The sequence below is a fragment of the Centruroides vittatus genome, unplaced genomic scaffold (assembly GCF_030686945.1).
Source record: "Centruroides vittatus isolate TY-2023 unplaced genomic scaffold, ASM3068694v2 contig_882, whole genome shotgun sequence".
NCBI classification, from domain to species: Eukaryota; Metazoa; Arthropoda; class Arachnida; order Scorpiones; family Buthidae; genus Centruroides; species Centruroides vittatus.
Window position 1 is genome coordinate 2,285,870 of NW_027122574.1, and position 22,166 is coordinate 2,308,035.

At 31.0% G+C, this 22,166-nt stretch overlaps 1 protein-coding gene across 3 annotated transcripts in view; it reads left to right on the top strand.

The window, feature by feature from the left end:
* Window positions 1–22,166, top strand: part of LOC136983442 (nuclear factor NF-kappa-B p110 subunit-like) — a 103,902-nt gene that overhangs the window by 58,476 nt on the left and 23,260 nt on the right. For all 3 annotated transcript variants that reach the window (XR_010882048.1, XM_067280179.1, XM_067280180.1), the window contains 3 exons: window positions 7,205–7,390; window positions 15,786–16,037; window positions 18,439–18,513. Coding sequence is in view for 2 of the 3 variants with exons in the window: in XM_067280179.1 (XP_067136280.1) it covers window positions 7,205–7,390; window positions 15,786–16,037; window positions 18,439–18,513 (513 nt within the window). In the remaining variant the exon portion in view is untranslated. The remainder of the gene's footprint in view (window positions 1–7,204; window positions 7,391–15,785; window positions 16,038–18,438; window positions 18,514–22,166) is intronic.

The window sequence follows — 22,166 nt, forward strand, 5'->3', positions numbered from 1 at the left end:
AAAATGATTGTACGAATTTAATATACAGTAGAGAGTCGTTAATCGGAATCAATTGAGGACTGGGGTTGTTCAGATTAGTGATTTGTTCTGATTACCGATTATGTACGAAAAAATACATTAACCTGTCCGATGTTCAAATTTTTCTCCGTTGCGTGTCGCTTCGTGTTGAATTTTCGTTGATTTTAAGCCTAACAAAAATTTTTATAATAATAATCGAGGCTATTGTATCGTTAAAAATTATTTCTTCATTTTGTACAAACAAAATAAATATATTGAAGAATATAAAAAACATGAAAATTATACTTTAGAAGTAAATCTAGTATCAAAAACGTTCGATTCAGCACGACACAGTCCGACTGAAAATCGTTCCGATTACCGGCGATTCCGATTAACGACTCTCTACTGTATTTAATATTTTATTTCAATTTTACTTTTTTAAATAATCAAAATAATAACATAAAATATAATTTTATAACTTGTTTTAAAATTTTAATTTAATGATGATCAACAAACATCTAAATTGTCTTTTATTAACTAGAATTAAAATCTTTTTAATATTTTTGGAATTATATTCATTTGATTTATAGAAGCTATAAAAAATTCTTATTTAAATGTCATAAGTGAAGGCTTTTATAATTTAAGTTTATAAGTTCTAAAGTTTTTCATAATTTAAAATATTTGGAAAGAAAAGATTGATTCAGAGTGAGATTTGAACTCACAACTTCTGCTTAATGATTAGTATAAGTATCAAATTCTTCTAAAAACCAGATTTATTTCTGGATTCATTACTTTTTGCAGTTATAAGTCTACATATTTAATACATGATTATCTTGTCTTGTGATAGAAATAATTTCAATGTTTATCTATTTATTCAAAACTTGGCCTCTGTTAACCTTAAATTAAGTTTACTAGTGAGAAGAAAATGCAATGCTGGAAAACTTTTTTGAATTTGACTGTTAGAAAAACATTTAGGTTTTAGTTCAAAATTAATTATAAATCCATTATTACTCTGAATTCCATCCTGTTATGTCTTTTTAATGTAAATCTTTTTGCTAGTTGCTATCTGTTTTATTGTATGAAGAGTGTTTTCTTACTGTTCCATTAGACAACTCTCTTAAAAGTAGAATTGGCTGATATGCTGCTTCAATTAGAAGTGTTTTTATATCAATATAAAACTTTTCACAAGCTATCTAGATAAGTGCAGTGTTTCTTACTTTGGAATATATTTCCATGAAAATTTAAAACTAGGCACCATCATAGTAAAAATCAAGAAACAAAAACTGCTTTCTCATATATACCAAAAATTATTCATTTGAAAAAATTTTGGCCTATTTTAAATTTTCAACATAAGTCAAAGACAGAATGACAAAATAGAGTATTTGTGTAGAATGTGCTGAGAAACCTAGCTAGTGCTTTTTCTAAACAGTAGGTAGGATGGGACCTCTTGTTTACAAGTAGTTGTAATGGCCAGCTTGCCTTATGCATTTTTGGCTCAAAGAACAACTTGGGGCATGCAACATTGGAGGCGAAAATTCGTTTCATTTCATATAAACGATTTTTGTATTGAACACTTTTTTAAATGTTTAAAAGATTGGAACATGGCAATGTTCAAAAGATAGAAATTTTTGAATGATAGAACTGTTTTATATATTCATTCCTGATGAGGATCTCTAAACGATGGCTGGAAATTGCATTTAAGCCATTGGAGAGGGGTCAAGACACCCAGTTAGGACTGAATACTGATTCCAGACTCACCCTATGTTTCTCCCTCCTCCTTGGTTGCTAAATTCACCATCACTTTGAGCATTGGTACAGTATGAACTAGTGCATACAACTTTTACAAACTGGATGTAGTATCCTTGTACCCTTCAGTGCTCACATTAGAAGCTGTAGTGCTTCTCAATGCTCTACTCTTCAAGAAAGGCTTTAGTCCTCAACAGATACTGGATATGTGTGATGCACTGTTCTTCATCATGTAGCAAAACTATTTTTGTTTCAATGGGAAAATTTATTTACAGAAACAGGGAGTCCTCTTGGGTTCCCAGTTATCTGCTATGCAAGTGGAAAATTGATCATGAATGTTCAATTTTCCACTTGCCATCCACTACCCACTATTGTATTTACGTTATGTTGATGATATTCTCATAGCATGGGCTGATACAGGCAAGACATTTCTTACTTTAAAACAACAAATGTCCAGTATATACCCCTCTACTAGCTTCACTTGGAAGAAAGAAGTTGATACACTAATAGCGTTCTTAGATTTGCACATACATAGATCCTCTGAAGAACTTTTCTTCATAGATCCATAGACTCTTCTCTGTTTTCCGTAAATTTAATAAGGTGTTTCATACCATCCAGATAGATGCTTTCCAACCTTTGCAATATATTGGTGCTGTTACGCTGCCCTCATTAGAAGAGCATTCTTATTACCATCAATGCAAGTGTTTGTAAATATTGAGATAAACATCATCAGTTTGGCTGTATGCACAGCTGGTTTTTTATGTGCTAAGTTCACACATGTGCATAACATGGTTAAGGAATCTCTATTTTCAAGCACAACACTATGCAACAAGAGGGAGATGTCAGTAGTTCAACTGCCATTACCGTACGCCGGACCCCTTTCCATATGCATTTGCTGTATATTCAGACAATGTAATTTTCTCCTGCATTTGTCTCTCCTACTGAATTTGCAGAGACTCATCTGCAACGATCAGGATAAATTCTCAATCTTTGAAAAATCGGGAATTTATGCTATACTATTGGGAGAATTCCATAACGAGGATGAACATGAGGTACATTTGGGCTGCAACATGAATGCTTGCTAGCCACCTAGCCGAGCACCAGGATGACGTAAAAGGAAAGTATATCACAGGGCTCGCAAAAAAAGGTGCTCAAAGAGAACTACAACCTGTTTTGGGCTCAAACAATGGTACTCAGATGCTGCAGTAACCTAAAACTCGTGTTTATATGGGAATCTCTCCTTCAACAACCTTGGAACCATGCAACACTCACACATTTGACCTTCCAGCATGTGGGTTGCCCTTGTGGCTGTATGCCATTTTTGTATATACAGTCAAGTCCACATAAGTCATTATAGGTAACTTGACACCATTGGTTAAGTAGTCAGTTTTCTTTGGTCCTGGCCGACTTACATAGGCATTAATGTTAAAAAACTCTGGTTTACTCGACACCATTTAACTCGTCACCACTGGATAAATCGACATACTTTTGCTGTCCCACACTCGTTTAGACGTCTGATAAGTCAACTTATTTATTAATATATACATATTAATAAAAAGGCCTTAACATTTTATGTATTTTTATATATGAAATAATAACAGATAAACAAAAAGAAAATATACAAGCTATATCACCATCACAGCAGAATCCGATTTTGCATTTTCTGACATCATGCATTATTTGTAGCACGTGTTTCACATTTCTATTAGAAATGAATGTCTGAAAGCTAACAATGCTTATGCTGAAAGAAAAATATGAACGTGTGTCTGAATTTGTATGTAAGAAAACTTCGCAAGCTAAATTTACAGAACAAAAAACCTTCCAAGAACAACATTGGTGGGAATCCTGAAGAAAAAAGAGGAAATTAAGAAACTTTTTCTTGGATTTTCGTTGTGGCTGTCTCAAAAATGCTAGAGAAAGTTGCCATACAAAGATGTCGAAGATTGTTGGATAAAGCAAATTTTTTAGTTTTAGTGTTCTTTGTTCTATTTTCTTCTAGAACTTTCCTTTCTAATCTTTTCCCCTTGGTAATGAGGACCAATTCTTAGAACAAAAGGAAGGAAAGATGCCCTGAGGACAGGGAGTGGAGAAAAGGACTCTTTGCTGGGACCTCGAGGAAGAGAGATGCTCCAGGTCACAAATGTCAATGACTGGGGAATCAAAGATAGTCTAAGGAACCAAATTGGACTCTATCATAGTTACGAGAGAAACAGAATCATCAGTAAGGTGTCAGAATTAAATTAGCAAAGAGAACAACGAGAGACCTTCCCAAAAGAATTCAACATGGCATTCCACCCAAGTCATGGATTACAACAAAACCTGGGTACCTTACTCTTTATTAATCCATATTTTTCTAATTTCTCTGTTCTATCTATCATCTCCTTTCTTCCCCAGTTTGTAAGCTAGTATATAAGCATTAGTTATAGTTTTTCAGATATTATCTGTACACATATGTTGCAAATGGTATATCCTTTGTAATTTCTTGCCGTTAACCATTAGTATAAGCTGTACCATAATTGTTGACTGAGGAGGTGTAATACATAAAAAACCTGTTCAAAATACACAAAATAAAAATATTGTTACTAAGTTTTTTTTTCATATGTTTCCTTTGTCAGTCTACATTCATTTTGCGTGAATATCACACCCTATATATCAGGTAACCAAAAAAGTTCTGTCGTTTTTTGTGAAACTACAAAGTTTAAAGAATGTTACACGCAATTCACAATAGATGGCACTAAAATTCCAGCAATATGTTAATCAAGATTTAATGCTGACTCATCTTATATAAAGAGAAGTGGAAAGGTTATCTCTTAACCTTTCAGCAGTGGGAGAGTCAGGTATGGTTCTATCCCTTAGTAGTGGAGAATATACCCGAAAAATTTTTAAAGTATTTTTTCACGCAATTTTTCTCATTTCCGTTTTAGAAAAAATATTTGTAAACAGTTATGTCTAGTAAAGAAAAGTCTTTTTTTATTGTTACATAATTCATTTTTTATGTGAATTTTTTTTTGCGGTAGTTTTTGGCTATATTTTGGTGATACCCCCAAAAGAATTTAACGTATATATACGTCCCTCACCACTGCCACACGATGGCCCTCGACGTATATATACGTCCCTCACTGCTGAGTGGTTAATATTATAAAAATTGACCGGAAGATGAGTACTCCAAACTCTACAATTCATGCTTGTATGTTGTATGAGTTTAAACTTGGAACAAATGCTGTGCAAACGGCTCAAAAAATATGCCAGGCTTTCGGACAAGGTTCTGTCAGCACTCGCACCACCCAAAGGTGGTTTAGAAAATTTTTTTCCAGCGATGAGTCGCTTAAAGATGTGCCACGAGAAGCGCGGCCACATGTCATTAATGATGATGAATTACAGGCTGCAATCGAAGAAGATTCTGCTCAAAATTGTCAGATGTTAGCACGAAGTTTCTCCATAAATGATGAAACTGTCCATTTACATTTGCATAGTATCGGGAAAGTTTACAAGCTCAGCAAATGGATACTTCATCAATTGACACCTGCCAATATTGTGCATATGGTGGACTGCAAATGGAATTGTTCACTATTGTGATAGTTACGAGCAGTACGAAGACAAAGAGACGAAATGAGAGGAACAAAACACAATGAGTTTTATTTCCTTGCTCGTAAACAAACAGGATACAGTGGATACCAACAAGTACCTTTCCCACCGACAATATCCGAGAGCAAATACCGAAACTATTACAATAAAATTTCCCGACAATATTACCTTAAAATATAAACCTTAATTATAATATACAATAAGATTTCCCGACAAGATCGCTTAAGTTATGAACTAAAACTAGTATATAAGATAAAGAAATAAAAGAAAGAGGATGTCAAGAATATACAGGAAAGCGGGTACCCACGACTAGATGGTGATGACGAAACTACCGGCCGAAGTATTACGGTGAGAACGGGGATCGGCGAACACTTTCACTCCTTTTTATTTTCTCCAAAATACTGCCGTTCAAATCGATCTTCTCTCTATCTTCTCTTGATACTAGGTATACTCGGGAGACTCCACTATCCTTCCTTCCTACTCGAGTTCTCGCCTCAGAATGACACACGTGTTCCCCTTTCTTCCCTCAGGGCTGCACTCCCTCTTTTGTTTTCAGGGGTGAGTCATCGAACTCACTAAGGAAGGGTAAGAACAATAGATACGTTCCAGGAAGAATGGACAAAGAGGTTAGAAAGAGAGGAATAAAGGAAATAAAGAAAGTATAAAATATAAAAACGATACAATTACATAAAAAATATACACCTTAAGCATGGCGTGTAGCCACACTATGAACTTATACCATCTGACTATTAGTGATAACGTCTACAGTGACCAACTCCGTCGAGCTCACCAATCACTTTTGAAAAAACAGCCAGCTTTAGTGAACCGTAAAGGCTTTCTTTTCCTACACGATAATGCTATAGGCCTCATATCGCGCATGTGACCTCTGACACAATTCAGACCCTTGGATGGAAACTTCTTTTGCACCCTCCTTATTCCCCTGACATTAGCCCTTCTGACTATCACCTATTTTTAAGCCCAGATAATCATCTGAGAAATTGACAGTTCAGAAATAGAGAGGCTATGGAAATGGAGTTAGAGAAGTTTTTCAAAGATTGTGACTTTTATAAAAATGGAATTTATAAGCTTGTTTCCCATTGGGAAAAGGTTATAGAATGTGAGGATGGTTATTTTCATGAATAAATTGTGTTATTTCCTATACATTTATATGTTTGTTTTCTTTCAACAAAAAACGACAGAACTTTTTTGGTTACCTGATAAATGGTTAAATAGTGATATACATCTGCTATCACACCTTTAAATAATTAATGAAGGTCTATATCCATGCATGTACTGCAAGATGGCATGACATCTAGCATAATCAAACTTTTTGTAGCATGCTTGTAACGGTTTTTTAATTTTTTTCATTTTAATTTTTAAATATGTGTTCCACTTATATTAGACATATTCTATTTTTAAATTTTTGTTCACCTGAAGATAAGTTCATTGAAAGTGCTAGCAAAAAAAAAAAAAAGCTGTTAATGCCACACTCAGTATGTCTTTACTTCCACTTATCTGATATTTGGTGTGAAGATCAAGCTATATTGTGGTTCATTTCTATATAACCATAATAGTGATAAATAAATTTTAAGCAAGGTTATTTTCTTAAAAGAATAATTATTTGTTTGTGTTGAGTTCCATTTTGATATGTCATTCATTAGAAAATATGTGTAATAATTATAGGTAGGAGATAAATTATTGTAATATGTGTACTATGATATCAGTTATAAAAAAAATAACAGCTTAAATAAAGAAGGGTAAAAGACATCAAAATAATTAATAAGAAATTATTTTAAAATGATAAATACTATAAAAAGTAATTATATGGCTTGAGTACCAAATTAAGTGCAACTTTTAATATTTAAAATATTTTTAGATACAACTTCATATGATTTATCAAAAAAGAAAAGAAAAACATCACACACTGATTTTGAACCATTGAGCACTGCTACTTCTCTATCCCCAAAGCCAGTAAATACAACCAGTATAAATTATGAAAAAGAAAAAGGAAATAACAATGAAGGTGGGGAAAGAAAAAATATTGAAAAATCTGTACTTACATGTAAGTAAAATTACTTATAATTTTTTTTGCAATATAATTAACTAGATTTGAGAATGTTTAATAACTGCATTGCATTTTCATCAAACAAACACTAGACTTGCAAAACTTCATTTTATTTGAAAAATGTGCCAAATAACACCTCATTTTATTTGGCATATTGAGAAACAAAATTCCATGCAATATACATTTCAGGTCTCAGTACAAACCCTTTTCAGTTGCCATATCTTGTATGTATAGTTGTATAGTTCTAACAAGAAGATTTAAACAAGAATTTGTGTTAAAAAAAGGAACATCTTGTTTTTAGGACTTTTTCCCCTCCACTTCATGTAGAAGATACAGCAATTAAAGAGGGGTACTGAGACCTAAATCGCAAATTACCTAGAATTTTGTTTTTTGATATGCGAAAAAGATGTCTAAATAAGATGAGATTTTGCAAGTCTAGTATCTATTTGATGAAATTGCATTGCAGTTATTGGATATTCTAAAAGAAATTAAACAGTATGGTTTCAACAAGAAGATTTAACTAGATTTTATTATTAAATTCTTTTACAGAGTATTGAAAAGATTGATAACTTTAAATCATATTAGATAAGAGAGAATTTCTAATTTTAATTTATATTTTATTTAAAAATAATATATTTGTCATACTTAATAAGTAAGTCAATTGAAAATATCAATTTCTGTTTGTATCCTTGTCTTTGGACCTTGTTTATTAATAGGACTATACTACATCAGTATAATAAGTCCTATTAATAAACCTGGTCCAAAGTAGACAAAGATACAAACAGAAATTGATAAATAAGAGTAAGGACATAAAGACAAAAAGAATCAATTGAAAATATTTTCAATAAATATTTTAAAAATCTGTTCTCGAGATGCATATATATATATATATATATATATGTATTATAGTAACAGTTATTAATTTCATTAATTACATTTAGTAGTAATAAACATTAAATTTTAATATCAAATGTGTATTTATTTTTATTTGTAATTTGTCATATTAAAGATATACTGTAATTTTGGGTATATAACTTATGACAACATAAAATCCTGCAGAAAATTGCAAGAATGAAAGTAAAACCTTTGTATAACATCGTATACCCCGTGCCTCCAGGGCAGTGACTGAAAGGAAAATAATTACTGGTATGCAGTTTAGAAGTTTTCAACTCAAGCACTAAAATATTGCTTTCTCTTTTTCATTTCTGCTAACAAATCATTGTAAATATACTAAACAACCAAGCCCAAAAGTTCTATAATAATCACAGTAATTTCTGGATTATTTGGACTATAGTTTGGCTACATATTAATAATTAATATAAAATAATTTTTTATAAAGGTAGGAAGTTAGACCACTTATATTAACAGTAATTAATAATTTTATTTACATTAAATTAAATTTAAAATAAATAATTGACAAAATTGAAATTAAAGACAGCATTACTTTTTTGTTTTAGTTTTTAAACTCTAATGTAGAAATCCATTTTACATTAATTAAACTAACATTTGTATAAAATTTTAAAAAATAAATAACTTTTAACCTGAGCATATATTTAGTAAAGACAATAGCTTACTACAGTTTCATATACACAAGTGCTTGTGCTATTGCTTCACTAATGTGCATTTGAAGATGCTTCATGTCTGGTACAGTACTTAGCTTTATCCAATGAAGTGGCTACTGAGAAATCCCTCTGAAATACTAAAGATAACCTTAAAAAAATTAATAATTTTTTTATGTTGATAATATCCAGTGATAAGAGTTTCAGAGTTGATTACTCAGCTTCCATTCTTTGCAGAAGTAACATGACAACAGTTGAAATTTAAATAGTTCTTTGAGAAATATTATACCATCGACTCGCCTTAAAGTGAACACTGATAAAGTGAATTTTGCCATTGCCCTGAAGAATGCCATTGTCACTGTTAATTTTCATGTGATAAAGCAAACAAAAATTTTACCAGACTTCATTAAATCAAAGTGTAACTTAATTCCACAACCCTCAAGAAATAACCTTACTTCCAATTATGGTTACTTTTTACAGCTTTTGATGTAAACAATAAAAATTAGTACTGTAATAAATGTTTTATTTTGAGTAAAATATATTTTTTCTTTGTAGTAAACAAAGACTGGTTCAACCTCCAATTGTAAAGCAATTCAAACATATGGTTTTAGTGGACCATTTTACTGTACTCAGAAAATAAGGATTAAAGATTAAGGACACCCACCCCTGTTAATGGATGTGGTCCCTTGCAAACACATGCTAGCATTTGGGGAAGTGCATATGATGATGTCAGTTAATTACTTTGCACCAAATTTGGCCTTTTCATCACTCTTTCAGTGCCAAAAATATTTTTTACTTTTTAAAATAATCTATGAAAGAACTATACATTTTATATAATTTTTTCATTTTTCATCATTTTTCCAATTAGAATTGAAAAGTTTTTTAATTGAAAAATATTAAACTTGTATGATTAATTACATGATAATATCAATATTATATTAGAGCTTTTAATCCTAAACAATTAATTGTATAAAATTATAATTCTTTTTTATGTTAGACTGAAGATTAATTGCAAGTATTTATTAAAAAATTAAATCTTAATCCATTGAACTACAATTAAAAACAGTGAGAAGTAAAGTTAAATACTTGGTATCATTTGCAAACATATGACTACATAATTTTCAGTCTGGTGTGTCAGTTACCTGCCGTCAATCAGTTGTATAATGTGAATCCACTTTAACTCATGATTGGAATTTGATATCAGCATACAATTCAACTACCACATAGCCTGCACCCCATTTCAAATTATCTTTCAAACACAAATAACTTTTTGGTTATCTGCCCAAAATTACAGTAGTAAATATACACTCATTGAGAAAAAAGAACAGACTAAGGCCTGGATTTATGAATTTCTCACAAGATATGATATAGTTTCTCGCCAATATTGTGAAGTTACTAGAAAGTAATAAAATTTTACATCTTGTATTCACAAAATACATCATACCATTTACAACAAAACAGAAGAAACTGGTAACGAAAGTATATCTTACAATATTACTAGTGACTGCTTTTATTTTAATAAAGCCAATAGGAATGTGTTTCTTAGTGACATATTTTCAGAATTTTCTTGCTTATCATGTTTGCAATGTCTGAGGAAAGATTGCATTTTATTCTGTTAGAATTAAAATGGGCAAAAATTACTTGTAGGTAAATTATTTATATGTATAGTAGATAATACCAAAAATTCACTTCTACTGAAAACTGTAATTTAGTTTTACATGGAACAAAATCTGTTTAAAATGATACTGCTAATTATATTAATAGAAATATTGAACAAGTTTGAAAGAAGTTGACAAATAGTTTTTTGGTTAAAACAAAGGTAACATTAAATTGTTATGAATGAGATTATTACCAGGAGAAGCCCAGGCTACTGGGGTAACATTGCACACTTTTGTCTGAATTTTTTAAAAAAATTTCCATGTTAGATTTTGATGATTTTGGTGTCAAAATGCTCAGCACATTCCTTGTGTGTGCATAAATTACTTTTTGGAAAATATAATTAACTCTGAGTAAAGGTATATTCAAAAATCAAAAGTGTCAACTTTTGCCTCTTTGATGCTTAATAACAAAAAAGTATTTTAACATTTTTGGGTGCTGTTTTTTGCAATATAAAGCCACACAGTTGCTTGATATTTTTCCAGAGTTTGGTGAATTTAGATTGAACTATGGAAAAGTTATCCAAGTTCAAAAAAAAGGAACCAGATTTACATCCCTCATCCTCACTAGATGGCACCACGTTACCTAGCTCTTCAATTGCCTAACTCTAATAACAGGAAGCTTCTGGAACAATGTGGAGTTTGTCATTTTTTCAAGGTGTGGATTTTTTGATTTCATTTTTGTACTAAAATACAGTTCATTCCGGTTAATTGGCGCAGCTTCTTTTTTGAGCCAAATCTCAAAGAACAGAAACTAAACTAATAAACTAATACATAATTTAAATGCTTAATTGGTCCCAATTAAGTGTTTAAATTATGTATTAGTTTATTATTATTGAGCAGAAAAGGAATTTAGCAATTTTTGATATATTTTAGTGATCTGAAAATATGTCAACTCTATGTACACTAATGTCATGTAGGCCTAACGGTTGGCAGAGACAAAGCAATTTTCTCTTTTGCTTGGGAGATTAGGTTTTTCCGGCGGGGGTCAGCATAGCAGGACGTATCACACCAGGATTCTACTTTTTAAGCACAGTTAATAAAAATAGATTTTAAGCTCTTCATTTCTTATCAAGACAGAACCATTTGTACAAACATATCTGTTTACTGTTTTATAATTATTTTCTTTAAAAAGAAATATTAAATACATGTAAAAATAAACTTATATTAGTCTGAAGCAAACCTGAATGCAAGCTACTGACCGTGCTTGGGATTGGATCGGCTCAACTCCTTCCTCTCATCCTATCTAAATTTTCAACTAATATGTAACTATTTTGAATATATGTTTTTTAGTCATGTCAAGTGACTCACCAGATGTTGTTTCAGATGCAGTTCCCTCGGTTCAGACTGGACAAAATCTCAAATGTGGCTGCTTTTAACAAACGACTTCAATTCATCCAAGACTTTTCCCACTTAAATGACATCTGATTTTATTTTATTATTCTCCTATATGTACTATCTTGAGCTCAAGATAGTATGTGTAGACCTAATAAATTTGGTTGAGATTTGTCCAATAGTTTTTCTACAGAGTGCATTGAACACATTCTTTAATTATGATTGCTTTGTATATATGATTTCATTTTATCAAGTTGATGAAATGAACATGATCTTGAAAAACATTTTATCTTATTAAATTCTAGACACACTGAGAATTTAATAAATGTATTGTAAGTTGTTTTGTCTATTTTATTATCTTTCATTTCTAGTATAAAATTTATTTCCACAATATACTGTATTTTACAAACTAAATATTTAGTTTATGAAAATTACTTGGGCCTTTATTATTATTAATATAGTTTCAATTTTTTAAAATTAAATATACTAGTTTCAATAAAATATAATTTTGATTGTAATGTGATATGTACAGGACACTGTACACTGTACATATAATATATTCAAACACAATGTATTTTAATAATAATTATTTGACTAAAGATTTAATTACTAGATTATTTATGAAATATAATTGTGCTACTAATTAAGTAGTGAAATTATGAAAGGTGATCTAAAGGCAGCTAAGCCCTAGATATTATAAGTAGCAACAAGTAGCCTTTTGCTGACAGTCATTAACATTTATTTGTCTATGAACAGTCATGTGATATTAAAGTACCATTTTCTGGTCAGTTTGTAAGTTGATGCAAAAATTGTATGTGCATTAAATTTAACTACAATTTATTTTTACTGTACACATAAATGTTCAAATTGTACATTAGACAAAGTAAACTATTTTCTTATTCTTAATCAAGTTTACTCTATATAAATATGTATGATCTTTGTAGACATTAGTTTTAAATTTAGAAATAAATATTTTAATGAGAATAGTATTTATTAATATTTACTATTGCAATTTCATTACATTTGAAAAAAGAATTAAAAAATTAAAAAATTTAACTATCATATTACAAAAACATTCATAATATAATATATTAATTAGTAATTAAATTTAAAATTTATTATAATTTTATCACTTTGATAATTTGTAAAAGTATTGATAAAGTTTGCTATAAAAAATATTTTACCATAAAGTCAATTCTGTTCAAAGGAGTGTCGTAAATACTGTATTGAATGACACTAAAATGGAAAATATTTTGATGTGACAAAGTAGTCAAGTAACAGTTAAAAATGATTAAAAAAGACCCATGCTCATAAAACTTAAAATATTATATCATCATTAAAAACATCTCTTAGTACTAGCATTGAAATGCATGTAATGTTTAGTTACGCTGAAATGTTTAAGAATAAGTCAAACATAACTAGTGACTGAATATGCTTTATTTGACATAACAAGGAACAACATACAGCCACGAGTCACTGGCACGAAGTCTCCTACAAAAAGTGGTCCTGGTGGGAAGATAGACAAAAGGTATATTCCATGTGTGGTAGACCAGACAAAGGGCCATCTATCGTCGGCCAGGCAACCTTTCTAACCAACACACGTGTGACAATGCAGATTGTGTGCAGTTTCACAGATGTATTTGTTGAGAGGAACAGTACCATGTATCCTGACAACAGCTACTAGTTTCTCTAACTTCTTTGACTTGCTCTTTATTTGTCTTTTATTGATCATGCTTTACAATAAATATTTTAGATGCCAGAAGAGATAAACAATACTATTTAGGATTTAGAGATATTTGTAAGAATTTGAAAATTAAATATGCTTAGGTTGTGAAAATTAAATTTATCAATAAAATATATTGAACCCATTTTTTGCTACCAAATGAACCCAACACATATTTAACTATAGATTAATGTACTCATACTTATGATATGTCATTTTTTTCTTACAATAATATAGAGTTTGACAAAAAATATTACCTTTCAAATGTGAACAGCTTTTATCATATTATTTGTTTAATGAACTACACATTTTAATATAAACTAATATACACTTTCAACTTGCAGTCTTTGTTGTCAATGCATACTAGCATTCAGTCTATCATTGAGTGCAAAACTCCTTCACACATTTCTACTGTATAATGCAAATAGCTTGTGATATACATTTTTTAATGTCATTAATATTAAGAGATTTTGTTGTACATATGTGTTTCTTGATCATTTTCTATAACCAGAAGTCAGGCAAACTTATCAGATATTACTGGCTGTAGTAAAGACTCAGCTCTACCAGTCTAACATTTATCAAATATATCATCCAAGTTCCTCTGAACATTCAAGGAGTAGTGCTCAGGTGCACTGTCTTGTTGAAAATAACTCTGCTGCTTAAAATGACTAAGGTAAATTGTCTCCTATGTAATTCTTCAGCGTAGACAAGTTACAGTTAGACCATTAAAAAAAATATGGACCAACTGTTCCTAACTTAGAAACACCACACCAAAATTGAACTTAGGAGAATTTCGTATGTGCCCTCTCAGTTCTTGCAGATTCTCTGTCGCCCAAATGAAGCAATTGTGTTTATCAATTTTTCCACTAAAATGAAATATAGCTTCACCTGAAAAAGTATAGAAACTGAAGAATCTATTTGTATCATTTTTATGAAAATGCCATCTTCTATTGCAACATTTTTATTAGTATTTGAATATGGTATGGCTTCATTCCTAAATCAAACTGGAGAATTCTGCAAAGTGATCATTGAGAGAAACTGGTTTTTAGTTCTAATCTAGGAATTGACTTTTTTAGGCTGTTTAGGATTGTTGAACAAAAAAAAATTTATTTTCCATTCTAACATTTTTAGGTTTTCCACTGTTCCTCTTGGTCATTTGCAATAGACCATGTTTGTTTAAATTTCTTATAAATGTGATGAATAGTTAAATTATTTGAAGGATTCTTGTTATACCACTTGTGAGTTTTTTTTTCTCACTACTGATGCTAACTGAAAGACTCATCCATGCTGCCAACTTTCTTTTGTCTATATTTAATTGTGTAGCCCTATTTTATCTGAAACAGAAAAAATATTGACTGAATAACATCATATCAGTTTGGCCATTTAGTGGTAACATTTTTTTCTCGACCTGGTATTTGTGTCACTCTTTTGAAATTCATCTTTGACCTTTGATACTTTTTCATTATGTTACTTCTTTGATATACACACTGTAAAATTATTATATTTATAAATATCACTCAGATGATATTACATCTAAATATATTTTGCTATATTAATTTAAGAAAATATATTGTAGAAAATAGAAATGCACATACTCAAACTCAAGTGTAGAACATGAATCACTGCTTGTCAAATTTTGTAAAAAAGCATTGATGCCATGGCAATTAGTGTAAAGAAGTTATATTTGTGAATTATGATTTTTATTTATTATTATTTTAAGTCAAAATTATAAAATTTCATATGGAAATGGATATTTATATTTTTTTGGTATATAGTTTGGAAGATTTTGTTCTATGTTGAAAGTTACTGAAGTTTTATTATTACAGTTTATTGATTTATTATTAATGATTAGATTTTTGTTACTTTTTAATTAATAGCAGTTAATTAGTAATTTTATTGAAAAATACACACAAAAATTGTTATAACACTTCTATGCAAATTCTTGTTTGCATTAACCAGAAAATGTTGTGTCAATCACTTGTTGCTGTTCATTGTATCTAGGACTTTAAAAAGACAACTAGTTATATCATCTTGTATGATCTGTAAGTAATCTGGTAATTAGGTCTTTGGTTAATTGAATATTAGGATATTGTTTATTAATATTGTATTCTTGATTATAGGCATTGAATTAAATTCTGAGCCTGTTTTCAAAGCATTTCCATGCTGGTCTTCAAATAATTCAGTTCAGATAAATACGTACAAAAAACAGAACTCTCTAAACTCAATTGAAAGAGTTACAGATTTTAAATCAGTAAGAGACAAAGAAGACCCTAACTTACAGGAAATGTTACATTCCATAAATAACAATCTTGAAAATGATTACGATGATATCAGTAAATTCCTGGATGATATATGTATGCAAGATAAAAGTCGTAAGTTTTATTCATTTTTATTTCTTGCTAACTCTAAAACTTTTGCAGATAATAAAAATCATATACAATGATGTCATGATTTATAATATATTTTGTTTAATAAAATGCCTAAACCAGACCCTGTACAAAACAGAAATTTGGCTAAATTGAAAATAAATCTTGTATTAGACAGTTTCTTATGTAAAATAATATTGTAAACCAGAGATTTGTGTAATGCAGAAATGGAAGTGTTTGGGTATTGATTGTGTAACATAACTCAAGAAAAATAGAATTTTCAGCATAACATTCATTATCTATAAATAAACAAAAATAAACGAGCACTTTCGACAGTATATAACTCTTCTTCGGGTACTATGGTGGATGGAACATTATAAATCTAGAGATAGAACATATTTTCAAATTGCTATTTGTGCACAAGCATGGAACATAAAAATTTTAAAATACAAAATTATATGCCATTACAAAATATATGTAATATATGATTGCAGTGGTTAACAAAACTAGCAAAATTAATATAAACAGAAATAATTGATGAGAATATAAATAAAATTTAAACAAAACATAAACACTGGAGCCTCCTTGTTCTTTCACATAACTGCATGACCTCCAATTTTAACAAGTTGAACAGCACAACCCACAGCTCTGGAATATCAAGTGTGGGAGATTTGCATGGGAACATTGATGTAATAAGCGAAGACTCCCAAATGAACAAGATTCACCTATCCCCACAGCATTTTACTAGTGAAACTTGTGACCATAGAGGATCAAAGTTATATTCCATCATTTTTTTGGCAAGCTCTGTTGAGCATCTCCCATGTGTAATATCTTCACAATGCTCTGCTAGACAAACACAGAACCTATGTGAACCTATGTGATTCAGTACCACAGAACCTGGTAGTGGCACCTATATATAACAAATTTGACCGAGTTAGTGGATTTTGTAAAGGTATAGTGTAATTGGCCTTCCTTATACTCTCTTACTCACCAGACCCCATGCACTATAAAATCATGGATTTCTTAAACAACCTTTCACCCATTATACCCACTTCTCAGGCACAATACAAGAACTAAATCACATTAAACATACTGCAGTTATTCAAGGTATGTTGCATCACTAATCACTACACTGGCATGCTCTATAGAAAGACAGTCAACCAGTGGTCTTGCCAAATACCAAGGTAACTAAATTCTTTATTCTCAATTATGAACTGAAAATGTACTAAATTTACATCAAGATTGCTAAAACTTTACACCTCTGTCGTATAAAAGATCCCCTACTATATATTGGTTACTTACCAATGGTAAAGATGCCTTAAGCTAGGTTCACATAAGCATACAAACTGCTATGAACGAATGAAACAAACACTAATTGTTGTTTACATTGTAAAATGTGACACAAACTAAGATAGAATGTAATTGGTTGAAAAGAAAACTAAATCTTTTCATTCCTTAGTTTCGAAGAATTTTTCTCAAATGAGATTGAGGAAATTTTACTTGTTATTATACAATTGATATTTCTAATAGATTAATTTAAACTTCATGTATAGTTTAGAAATATATTACATTACTGTTAACCAAGTAGTAATATTGTATTGCTATGTATTCTCAATGAGTAATTATATTTTGTATGATATATTTCAGGCTTGCAGAGTTCGAGCTATTGGCATTATTATTTTTTACTTGAAACATTACTACAAAAAAAATAAGTAAATAAAAATAATAATAATGTCATCACTAGACAGTATTAATATTTTTCTTAAAGTTTTTGCCATTGCAAGAAGCAATTTCAAGCATTTCAAGCAATGTAATAATGTCTGCAAATTTTAAGAGATTAGTTAACCAAACAGTAGTAAGAGTGGGACGCTTTGCACATGTTTTTAATAATTGCATTCAGCATGATAGATTTTCCTACATTGACTTACAAACTTTGACAGTAAAGATTTATAATTACTTTTCAATTCATATTGGCAGTGTTTTGAAACTTAAGTGAAATCTACAGGGTATTAATAGTCTGTTCAGTTCTAATTAGTATATTTTATTCTCAAATTAACAAATTAGCGAAGGAAGATAACTTCATAATTGTTATAATGAAAATCCTTTCATCTTTTCAAAACCACCTTTACAGAAGAAAGCATATTAATTTCATGCAATTAAAAGTGAAGGACATGCTAAAGGAAATAGAAAGCAATGGTTACAAATCTGAGTTGCAAGAGTTTCAGTGCAATAAGATCTTCCCATACTATTCAAAAATGGAACAATCTAAGGAATAAGATGTCCTTAAAATTTGAAACCACCAGTCAGATGCATGTAGATTAAACTGATTATTTTAAACTTTAAAATATTTTATGTATAATAATACAGTATGTACAGTACATTTTATATAATCATATTTAATTTACAGCTTACTCCTTTGAAGATACAAAAATTAGTAAATTGATAGACTTTTCAAGAGATCCACTTTTGGGTTCAACTAGCAGTAAGTAAAATATTTATATAACAATATTTTTTAATACCAAGATTATTTATTTGATCTTTACTTGATTATTTTTTTATGATGCTTTATGAATTCTGTTGGCTGTAATTACCTTTAATACTTTCTCATTACTACACTAGAGAGTTTTTATAAAATTTATGTTGGATTATATTAAATTTTTCAGGATTCGTTTATGTAATTACTTCAAAATCTATAGCTGTTAATTATTTGAGTTTACTATATTTTATTTATTTTAATACTGTATAACCACCAAATAATGGACGCCATTAGGACAGAGAAGTTTGTCTTCTATTAGGAGATACAGTACATGCCAGCAGCTATACTGTATTTTAATGCTGTCATCATATAGTGAATGTCTTTTGAATAAATGGAACAAAACTATTCAAATACTTCAGAATTAACTGCCATGTATCAGTTTTTCTAAACTTAACACTTTTTGAATTTTCATTAGAGTTTGTTATCCATAATTTATAAATCTCTTCTTTGTCTTTCAATAAGTCACTTACTTGAGTTTTACTTATAGAAAAGCACTCGCCAAGATTGTGTACACTTAATTGAAGTTTTGGAAGTTGTAGATTTTCTCTTTTAAAGCTCATCTTTTTCTTTTTGATTTTGAGAAATAAGCTGGGGGTAAAGGGGGGTTTCCTGGATACCACTTAATCAGCCACGGATCGGCGAGATCTGATCTTGATGTCATTAGATGGCTAGGAGGGCTGTTTGGTTATCGAATGGGGAGGTCGCAAGTAAGTCGATAGGTGTTTCGATTGACAGGTAAACAGGTTGTATATAAATTCAAGTGTTTATTATATATCTAAATAGTAGAACTGAATACAAAGTGTACAATATATATATGTCAAGCTAGTTACATGAAAGCTTCTAATTTACATGGCGAATTATTCTGAGTAACGTATCATGAATCATGTTTCTGGAGAGAGAGTTTACAATCATTCTAACTAAAATACCTCAGAGAGATGCTTGATTGTGGAGATGCACATGACATTCTTCTATATTACAGAGAAGGAATCCCAGTTGAAGAAATGGCTAGTCTAGGGCCAGTCTTCTAACCATTGTCTTGTATGGGCTGTTGTCCTATATGGGATGTCTGTTTTATGGATGGCACGGTGTGAGACTGGTGTTGCCTGCTTCTTATGGAGGAATACTCTCCTCCTGTTTCTTATGGAAGAACTCACCTCGAAGTGTAGGTGCTTCATTCTTACATTCTATTTGGCCTGGGAAAATGGTCAGGTGATTGACTGTTTGGATTACAAATCTGTAGGTGTGAGGTGAAGGGTTACTTCTGACTCTTACATATGGCCATTGACAATGTTGTTTTTGATCTGTGATAGTTCCTTATTAATTGATGATTCGCTTCGAATTTCCTTGTCAGCGATAGTTGCATCATTCATTCGTCATACGTTCGTGTTGTCAGTGATTGTGTGTCCTGGATGGCTTTTATTTTTGTTGATGAAATGTTGTTGGTCTTAGTTATGTGGCTGAGTTTATTGATGTCAATCTTTAAACTTCGAATCCAATCTCTTCCTACTGTTACATTTTTTTGGAAGGGAATGACATACAAGTCCTCTATACTGTAGTTACCACCATACTTAGTTTTTACTTTTGCTACTCCAAGTGGTTTGAAAATATCTCCTGTGTAACTTCGAAAAGTCACTTCTGTTTTTGCTATGAGTGCGTTCAATTGTAAGCAATCGAATTCATCAATACTGATGAGGGTGATGCGACTGCCAGTGTCACATTCAAAACGGACTTTTCTACCATTAACGTAGATTTCTGTGAGGAGTCTGTCATCAGTTCCCATTACATTAACAAATACATCTAGAACATTGTTTATATCAAAGTCAATTACACATTCGTGATTAATATTGTGGATGTTATGATTCCTGTTGATTGTTGATGTTTTGTTTCCTTAAGAATGATATGCAAATTTTTCCCATGTGGCCCTTTTTATGACATCGTTTATATTTCAGCTGGTCTTTGACTCTACAGTTTACTGATTTATCGTTGTTTTTTCCACAATGTAAGCATAGTCCTTCTAAATGGAGTTCGTGGAGGTTAAGTGGGTTTCCACTGCGACCTTCTATTCTGCTTCTGTTCCGATTTGACAGTTGTGTTTGAGGGTGTGAGCATTGTTTTATTTGAGTTTTTGGTAATTTTGTGAACATGGTGGTTACTTTTGTATATTTCGTCGTTTTCAATTTTGGAAGCTTCTATGGCTAATGCAATTTCTAGCATCTGTTCGTAGGTTAGGTCAGTTTGTTGTAGAATTTCTCATGGATGTCGGCGTCTCATAAACCATGTATGAATCATACTCTTAACATTAGATCTATGATGGATTTTATACAGTCTGCATTGTTACAACTAGACTTGAAATCTGTGCTTTTCGAGAGTTGTTTTAACAAAGTCACATAATTTGAAATGGACTCATCATTATGTTGTGCTCTGGACAAAAATTTATGCTGTTCTGTTAGGATATTTTGTTTGGGTGTTAGGATGATTTTGTAGCAACTTCATTAATTCAGCAAAGATTTGCCTAGAGCGTATTTCTGGTGCCGTTAGGTTGGTCAGTAGCTGATAATGTTTTGGTCCAAGACAATTGATTAATATCATTACCTCAGCTTCTTCAGTAATGGCGTCTGTTCCGGTTAGTCCTTTGATTTTGAGAAAGTTATCCAGTCGTTGGGAATAGTTTTCAAAGGTCTTGGACATTTCATCGTAAGTTTCGAAGGTTAAGGCTTGCATTTGGAGAACTTGTTGAACTGATAGTTCTGGTTTTGTCTCCACCGACTGACTCTGTAGATTCTTGATAAACACATCTAGAGTTGAAATTAATTTCGTAAGTTCACTCATTTTTATATCGTTTTTGTCCTCGTTGCCAATTTTATTCCTTGACCTAGTTAGGCAACCCTGCACCTCTGACCTTTGTTGTGTTCCTTTGTCTTCGGTCAGTCGTTCGTTAGCTGTAGTATCACTTATACCTGGAGGCACAACGTTATGTTGTATTATCACACAGTTACGTTTCTATTATAATAAAGTTAAATATATACATTAACAAGTAATCATTTATTTTATGGACACAACAGTGGTGGCACAAACACACAAAAATTATATGTGAAATTATTAAGAGTACGTGAAACTACTTCGAGGTAAATGGGTTGGCTGTCAAAAGTCACTGCAGTGCAAGTCCCCCTGACTGGGGCTCCGGGTGCAAAGCCTTTAGCTGCTGCAGTCACTTTGGGATTTGACCTCTCAAGAGTCAGGTTGTTTGGGAGTGCAACCCTAAGCAGGTGGTAAACTCCACCTAAGACTAAATACGGCTGTGAGACCAATAGCAAACAAGTACAGTGAGGGAAAGTTGGAAAGAACTTTGAAGAGAGAGTTCAAGTGTACATTTAATAAATTTTATATATGATGTAATTTTTTTTATATCAAAATTTATATTTCTATTATTTCTATATTTTGCATAAGTATAAAATTGTGTAATTGTTATCATAAATGTAGGTATAGTAATAGAAAGGACAATAATATTCTAGTGTTTGTACTTGTCTTCAAATTATGGATAGAACAATAATGTTCTAGTGTTTTTAACCATTTTCAGTCATCCTCGCGCCTTCTCCAAC